The sequence below is a fragment of the Oryx dammah genome, unplaced genomic scaffold (assembly GCF_014754425.2).
Source record: "Oryx dammah isolate SB20612 unplaced genomic scaffold, SCBI_Odam_1.1 HiC_scaffold_9, whole genome shotgun sequence".
Taxonomy (NCBI): domain Eukaryota; kingdom Metazoa; phylum Chordata; class Mammalia; order Artiodactyla; family Bovidae; genus Oryx; species Oryx dammah.
The window spans coordinates 11,434,847-11,443,782 of NW_024070193.1; the positions used below are offsets into that span (position 1 = coordinate 11,434,847).

General features: G+C 42.5%; 1 protein-coding gene across 1 annotated transcript; it reads left to right on the forward strand.

The window, feature by feature from the left end:
- Nucleotides 1-2,676: 2,676 nt before the first annotated feature.
- LOC120868468 (IQ domain-containing protein F5-like) lies at nucleotides 2,677-8,487 on the forward strand. Its single transcript, XM_040247283.1, is given in 4 exon segments — nucleotides 2,677-2,727; nucleotides 4,725-4,775; nucleotides 4,778-4,804; nucleotides 7,611-8,487. Coding segments are annotated over 4 exon segments (597 nt in total). The 3' UTR covers nucleotides 8,079-8,487.
- The last annotated feature ends 449 nt before the right edge of the window (nucleotides 8,488-8,936 follow it).

Genomic DNA, 8,936 nt, shown 5'->3' on the forward strand with positions numbered 1-8,936 from the left:
ACTTAAAGAAAATGAACCAAAGATCTAAAAAAGATTTCATATATAAGTGGAGAATGACCATCCAGTTTCTGCGAGGTAGGACGCAGCTTGTGCAGGGGGCAGCAGAAGCTGTGCATTATATAGGAATATAGTTGGAATATATCTGTAGTAGGAGCAGCCAACTTTGCTGCTGTGACATGCAGTTGGCAAGATAGGACCTGTCTTCAGGGAGGAACTGACTGGCCTGGGAAGAAGAGGCAGGGCCTGGTACCATCTAACATTCTTGTACAAGGAGACTCCTTCCCGGGGGTCTTCCCACTTACATCTCACCCAAACAGTTTATCCCACATCTCCCATGTAATCTGTGGAATCAGGGACTAAGCACTCATCAGTAAGTTAAAGGAAATCTCAAAGATGAACACCCAACCAGGAATCATCAAGCTTTAGGGGAGACCAACAGCATGAAAAAACCTCCCTAAGCCCAACAAGCAGAAACACAGTAACTAAAGGGAAGATTTAAGATATTTTAAAGGAATTAAGTTAATGTATATATTAGTATAAAAAATATACATAATTACACTTTTTTTGCCACACCACATGGAATATGGGATCTTAAGTTCCCCAGCCAGGAATTGAACCCGAGCCCCCTGCTGCAGTGGAAGCAGAGAGTCAACCATTAGACCACCAGGAAAGTTCAATGTTCATATTTTTGACAGGAGAAGATCACTTAGCCTTAAAAAAGGAATAACACATTATTTGAAAGAGCCACTTATGGATCTTGGAGAGGAACAACATAGCTATCAAAATTACAACCTGAGAGATGGGTAGTGGCCAAGAGAGCAGAATCAGAAGACCTTGAATTCACCTCCTACTACAGGCACACCAGAATTACAAGTAGTTACAGAGAAACCGTCTATGATAATGACCTGAAGAGTAGTAGAAAATATTTTCCACAACTAAAGACATAAAAGGGAAACCACAACAAAATGGGCAGGGGGCCAGAAATGCAATATAGTCAGGACAAACCTTTGGGAGGGTGACCCACAAATGGAAGGAATAAGCACAACCGCAGAAGTCCTCCCCAAGGATTGAGGGGTCTGAGACTCTGCAGCCCAGGGATCTTGCACTGGGAAGGTGAGCCTTCAGAACATCTGGCTTTTAAAACCAGAGGGGCTTATTTTGAGAAGAGCCAGAGGGCTATGGGAAACAAACTTGACTCTGAAAGGGTGAATGCAAAATCTCAAAAGATTCCAAGTCCAGGTACAGAAGCAGTAGCTTGAAAAGAGCTTGGGTCAGACCCACTTGCTCATCTTGGAAACCCTCCTGGAAGGGCAGAATGCAACTGGGGATCTTCCTGTGGATAGAGGTTATGACACCAGCCATTTTGGGAAGCTCTTTCAACTATGATAATAACCTGCAATGGTAAGCACCATTTTGGAATCCTTTCTCTAGCCTGTTAACAGCAGGGACCCAGCCTCCTCAGACCATTTAGATAGCCACAGTTAGAATTTCAACAAAGAGAAAATATAAAGAAGAACCAAACGGAGCTGATGACTAAATGACTAAATGACAAAATACACTAGAGGTTGTCCAAACATGGAAAAAGAATTTTTAAAAGTGAGGGTACTTTAAGAGACTTCTAGGGGCTTCCCTGGTGGCTCAGTGGTCAAGAATCTGCTTGCCATTGCAGGAGACATGGGTCTGATCCCTGGTGGAACATCCCACATGCTGCAGAGCAGCTAAGCCCATGTGCTACAACTACTGAGCCTGTGCTCTAAACCAGGAGGCCACATCTGTGAGCCCATGTGCCCTCGAGCCCATGCTCTGCAACAAGAGAAGCCACCACACTGCGAAGCCCTCACACTGCAGCTAGAGAGTAGTCCCCACTCTCCACAACCAGAGAAAAGCATCCCCCCAAAGCAATAAAAACTCAGCACAGCCAAAATTAAATAAATTAGTTTTAAAAATCAATGAAGACAGCCTAAGAGACCTCAGGGAAAACATTAAACACACCAACATTTGCATTATAGGGGTCCTAGAAGGAGAAAAGAGAGAGAGAGAAAGGACCTGAGAAAATATTTGAAGAGAGAATAGCTGAAAACTTCCCTAACGTGGGAATTAAAAGACAATGGAAAAATTTTTTGAAGGAACATGGGAAAAAACAACAAATAACATACAAAGGAACTTCTGTACAGTTATCTGCTGACTTCTCAGCAGAAACTCTGCAAGCCAGAAGAGAGTGCCATAATATAAAAATGAAACGAAAGAACTCTACCAAGAATACTCTACCAAGCAAAGCTCCTTTCAGATTTGACAGAGAAATCAAAAGCTTTATAGACAAGGAAAAGCTAAGAGAATTCAGTACTACCAAACCAGCTTTTCAACAAATGCTAAAGGAACTCCTCTAGGCAAGGAAGAGACCAGCAATTTAAAACTATCTTGTACATATATATATTACTATCTCAAACCTCAAAAATCTCTCCTGTACTCTTGGAGGGCTGTTTATATGCAAGAGTGTCCCTGCATAGCTTGTTTGAATTTAATTTTTTTTTTTGGCAGAGGGCTAGTTTTGGTTTGGATGCTTATTGTCTCTCCTCAGTGTGTGCTGGCCATTATCCCCTGTGGTAGGAGTGGTCAGCCACCTCTGCCAAGTGACCTGAGACCAGGAGCCAACCACTGCCCCTCCTTTCTGGAAGCATGCATGTGGGCTATGTACCTGCACAACCCCTGTCAGCACTGATGGTCTATGTGAGTTTCTCTCTGCAAACCTGTTGCCACCCTCTCCCCTGAAGCTCCAAAGCTCCTCTGTCATGGCTGATCCCCCTGCTAGTGAGGGGGACTTACCAGTGTTTGAAAATCTTTCCGCTTTCACAACCCCTCCCAAGGGTACAGATCCTATCTAGATTCCTTTCTCTTTTCTTCTTTTTCCTTTTGTCCAGTGCAGTTATGTTGAGATTTTCTTGCCTTTTTGGAGGTCTGAGGTCTTCTGTCAGTGTTTAGTAGATGTTCTATAAGAGTTGTTCCACATGTATATATATTTTTGATGTATCTGTGGGGAGAAGGTGAACTCCACATCCTACTCTTCCACCATCTTGATCTTTCCTCTTAAGCACTTCTTAATAGATGATTTGGGTAAGTTTTCACAATTCTGTATTCCCCAGTAAGCACCACCGAGAATAAGACAGAGCACATTTTTGTTTGGTGTGTGTGTGTGTGTGTTTGCAAGCAATACATCTTATAACTCTACTCTAGGTATAATCTTTATTTGGAATCATTTCACCTATAGTTTAAGTTTGGTTATTTTAAAATTTTGAATAAATGAATCATCCTGTAAATAGTTTGTCTGGCTTCTTTCATTTAGCATGTTTTTGAGATTCACCTATGTTATTGTGTGTTTCAGTGATTTGTTCACTTTTAACACTGTGTATTTCATTATATAAATGTACTAAAGTTGCTTTCTCTAGTCAGTTTTGGTAAACATTTCAATTGTTTCCAATTTTGACCTATTTGAATAAACTTGCTATGAACATTCTTGCACAAATCCTTTGTAGAAAACATGTTTTCATTTTTCTTGTGTAAATACCTGGGGGTGGAATTGCTGAGTTATAGAGTGGAGATATGTTAAAATATATTAGAAACTGCCAAACCATTTTCCATAATATTTATACTGTTTTATACATAACCACCAACAGTATATAAGAGATTCACCTACTGTACATTCTCATCAATATTTGATTGTCACTGTCTTTCACTTTCAGACACAACTGAGCGACTTCACTTTCACTTTTCACTTTCATGCATTGGAGAAGGAAATGGCAACTCACTCCAGTGTTCTTGTCTGGAGAGTCCCAGGGACAGGGGAGCCTGGTGGGCTGCCGTCTGTTGGGTTGCACAGAGTTGGACACAACTGAAGCGACTTAGCAGCAGCAGCAGCAGTCTTTTACTTTAGCCATTCTCTAGAGTGTCTAAAAAATATCTCATTGTGGTTGTAAATTTATTTCCATCATGAATAATGATACTGGGCATCATTTCATGTGCTTCTTAGTCATAGTACATCTTTTGTAAAACACTTAAGATTTTGCTCCAAACTCATTCTTTCTGTATATTATTTGCTTCCATTGTTTGATTGAACTGAAATCCATGCAATTGAATTCCCTGTTGAGGAATATTTAAATTGTCTCAAATGTATGTTTTTATCAACAGGCATGAAATGATGAACTTTGTATAGCTTTGTGCGCCAGTGGGCCAATATTTTCAGTATTCTGCCATTTTGGCCATTTATAGCATTAAGAATGGACAGAACTTACATGTTTTCACAAAAAGGGCTCAATGGTTGGGAACCATTTTGATGCCTGAGTCATAGGTGCCCTTATGACATCATTCCTGTCTTCCCTTCTTCCAGCCTGAGATGTGGGTGGAAGAGTACAGACCTGAGAGCAATGGAACCATCTAACTTCTAACTATGGGAAACTTAAGGGATCGCAGACCTGAGGGATTTGAACCATCTATTTCCAAGTCATGGGCATTCGATTTTGTGTAAGAGAGAGTGCCAGAAGTTTCAGGCAGGGAAAGGTGGATTTCACAGTTGTTAAGGATACAAGTCCTACGTGTAGGGTTTCTGGGCAAGGCAAGAGACTGAGCATGTGGTAGACTCAGAACCGAATTTACAGAGAGCAACCTACTCTTATCTTTCCCCTCTAAACTCTGATTACAGAAGGATGGCCACGTTTGTCAAATTGTAATAGAACACGTTGACGAAACCACATTACTACATGAAGCGAGGCAGGAAGAGAAGAACGAAAAACCTGAATCACCTCCAGAACAGGTAGGCCAGTAGAGGTTCTCAAAGTTGAAGGGGAACCAAACCTGCAATGCATCTAACTAAAGTCACCCCGGGGTGACAGCTGTCTTTCTCTGTGGCCCATAGCATGGGATGATCAGGGAATTTGTCACCCTTGTAGCACAGCTGGTAAAGAATCTGCCTGTGATGCGAGAAACCTGGATTTGATCCCTGGGTTGGGAAGATCCCCTGGAGAAGGGAAAGGCTACCCATTCAGTATTCTGGCCTGGAGAATTCCATGGATTGACTAGTCCATGGGGTCATAAAGAGTCGGACATGACTGAGCAACTTTCACTTTCATTCTTACGTCCATACATGACTACTGGAAAAAGCATAGCTTTGACTAGAAGGACCCACTTTCATCAGAGGCTCTTCAGTTCCTCTTTGCATTCTGTCATAAGGGTGGTGTCATCTGCATATCTGAGGTTATTGATACTTTCCTGGCAATCTTGATTCCAGCTTTTACTTTATCCAGCCCAGCATTTCACATGATGTACTCTGCATGGAAGTTAAATAGCAGGGTGACAATATATAGCCTTCATGTACTCATTGCCCAATTTGGAACCAGTCTGTTGTTTGTGTCTGGTTCTAGCGGTTGCCTCTTGACCTGCATAAAAATTTCTCAGGAGGCAAGCAACGTGGTCTGGTATTCCCATCTCTTTAAGAATGTTCCACAGTTTGTTATGATCCACACAGTCAAAGGCTTTGGCATAGTCAATAAAGCAGAAGTAGTTGTTTTTTCTGGGATTCTCTTGCTTTTTCTATGATCAAACAGAAGTTGGCAATTTGATGTATGGTTCCTCTGCCTTTTCTAAATCCAGCTTGAACATCTGAAAGTTCTTGGTTCACGTACTGTTGAAATATGGCTTGGAGAATTTTGAGCATTACTTTGCTAGCGTGTGAGATGAGTGCAATTGTGGGGTAGCTGAACATTCTTTGGCATTGCCCTTCTTTGGGATTAGAACGAAAACTGACCATTTCCAGTCCTGTGGCCACTGCTGAGTTTTCCAAATTTGCTGACATATTGAGTGCAGCACTTTCATAGCATCATCTTTTAGGACTTAAAATAGCTCAGCTGGTATTCCATCACCTCCACTAGCTTTTTTGTAGTGATGCTTCCTAAGGCCCACCTGACTTTGGATTCCAGGATGTCTGGCTGTAAGTGAGTGATCACACCATCATGGTTATCTGGGTCGTGAAGATCTTTTTTGTATAGGTCTTCTGTGTATTATTGTCACCTCTTAATATTTTTTGCTTCTGTTAGGTCCCTACCATTTCTGTCCTTTATTGAGCCCATCTTGCATGAAATGTTCCCTTGGTATCTCTAATTTTCTTGAAGAGCTCTCTAGTCTTTCACATTCTATTGTTTTCCTCTATTTCTTTGCATTGATCCCCGAGAAAGGCTTTCTTATCTCTCCTTGCTGTTCTTTGGAACTCTGAATTCATACGGATATCTCTTTCCTTTTCTCCTTTGCCTTTCACTTCTCAGTCTGATTTCTGTATTGACCATCTGGTGATATTCATGTGTAGAGTTTTCTCATGTGCTGTTGGAAGACAGTGTTTGCTATGACCAGTGCTTTTTCTTGGCAAAATTCTGTTAGCCTTTGCCCTGCTTCATTTTGTGCTCCAAAGTCAAACTTGCCTTTTACTCCAGGTATCTCTTGACTTCCTACTTTTGCATTCCAGTCAGTCCCCTATGGTGAAAATGACATCTTTTTTGGGTGTTAGTTCTAGAAGGTCTTGTAGGTCATCATAGAACCGTTCAACTTCAGCTTCATCGGCATTAGTGGTTGAGGCATAGACTTGGATTACTGTGATATTGAATGGTTTGCCTTGGAAACGAACAGAGATCATTCGATCATTTTTGAGATTGCACCCAAGTACTGCATTTTGGACTCTTGTTGACAATGAGGTCTACTCCATTTCTTCTAAGGGATTCTTGCCCACAGTAGATATAATGGTCATCTGAATTAAATTCGCACATTCCAGTCCATTTTAGTTCACTGATTCCTATAGTGTCCATCGATGTTCACCCTTGCCATCTCCTGTTTGACCACTTCCAATTTTCCTTGATTCATGGACCTAACATTCCAGGTTCCTATGCAATATTGTTCTTTACAGCATCAGACTTTACTTCCATCACCAGTCACATCCACAACTGGGTGTTAGAAACCCAAGTCTAGAATTGTGTGGGAGTGCGTGTATGTTTATATGAGTGCATATATATGTGTTAACTGAAGTTCAAGATGTGAGAACCAAAAGAAGTGAAAGTGAGGAATAAATGAGCAGGGCTCCAAAGTGTGTGGGACAGCAAACATCTAATCCTGTGATTTGACAGAGAAGCCAGCAGGTTGTGCATTGGAGCTGGTGTCAGGCGTGAAAGGAGAGCGAAGGATGCCCCTTCTCCAGCCTGTGGGTGCGGTCTGAAGGGAAGTGATATGCTTCCCAGGTAGGTATCAGGCCTGGGGTGCAACAGAATAACCCATTGACCCATAGATGGTGGTGTTCTTGTTCTAGACTGGCCAAACAAGCCCAAGGAACCAGGTGACAGCTAGGGCAGGTGTGCCCCCAAGCAACAAATGAGGGCTGTGAGACTCCATGTTCAGCTGTGATGTGTCTGTTAATCAAGAGTGGTGGAGACAGGGTAACTGTCTGGTCTTCTGGCTCCAGCTAGTGGCCTGCTCAGTGCTCAGGAACTGCTGGGGAATTAACCATTGTTGACGAAATAGCTCATGCCAGGGCTGAGGGGGGTTGGGAACATTTTCTGAGTGTCCTTTCTTTTTCCTTGTAGCCTCCGCCCTGGACAAAAAAGCCAAAACCACCCAAAAAGGTGGTTATAAGCAACGAGCTGCAAGCAATAAAAATCCAGGCCTGGTGGCGGGGCACCCTGGTACGCAGGACGCTACTGCATGCGGCTCTTAGAGCATGTGTTATTCAACACTGGTGGAAACAGAAGCTGGCAGAGCTGCTGGAGAAGAAACGACGGGCTATGCTGCAGTATTATGCTCGGGAAAAATGGGCAGTGGTCAAGCTACAGTCCTGGGTTCGCATGTGGCGCGTCCGGGTTCGTTACTGCCGTTTGCTCCATGCTGTCCGCATCATCCAAGTCTACTGGCGCTGGCATAATTGCCATACCCGTGGCATTTTTAGGGGCAGCTATGAACTCACAGCAAGCCAGCTAGGACTTGAGCTTGAGATCTTCCTGGGATCACACATCTGTCGGATTACGGACTGCGTCCCCTTCCCAATAAAGAACTGATCAGGTCGGCTCCAACACTGTCACAACGTCTCTGTCAGACAAGCTCCCAGAGGTCCTGTCTCAGTGAAGGGTCAAAGTAAATGATGGCAGGTACTGGGTATCTCACAGGTCAGCTCTGAGGTTATCTGGGGTCCCATATGAAGGAGGATTCTAAGAGCCGAGGACTGGATGGGTGGGGTCTGTGATTAATTAGCAGTGGCTGCCATGAGTAGGAGAGATGGGGTTGCAGGGCTGCCAAGTCAGCCAACTCCAGGGAAGCTCCTTCATAATGTGGTCTATAGTTTTCTGTTTTCATTTTGTCAATGGTTTCCTTTGCTGTGCAAAATCTTGTAGATGATTAGGTCCCTTTTGTTTATTTTTGCTTTTACTTCTGTTGCCTTAGAAGACTGACTGAAGAAAACATTGATATGATTTATGTTGGAGAATATTTTGCCTATATTCCATTCTAGGAGTTTTATGGTGTCTTGTCTTATATTTAAGTCTTTAAGCCGTTTGTAGGTTTTTTTGTGTGTATAGGTGAGAGGGTGTATTCTAACTTCATTAATTTACATGGGGCTGTACAACTTCCCAACAGCACTTGCTGAAGAGACTGTCTTTTCCCCATTATGTATTCTCACCTCCTTTGTTGAAGATTAATTGACCATAGGTGATTAATTGATCATGGGCTATCTGTTTGGTTCTCTTGATCCATAAGTCTGTTTTTGTCTCAGTACCATGTTGTTTGGATTACTGTAGCTTCATAGTATTATCTGAGATCTGGCAGGGTTATGCTTCCTGCTTTGTTCTTTTTCCTCAGGATTTATTCTCAGTCTTTTTAGGATTATATATTCCAGTTCTGTGAAAAATTACGTGGGTAAG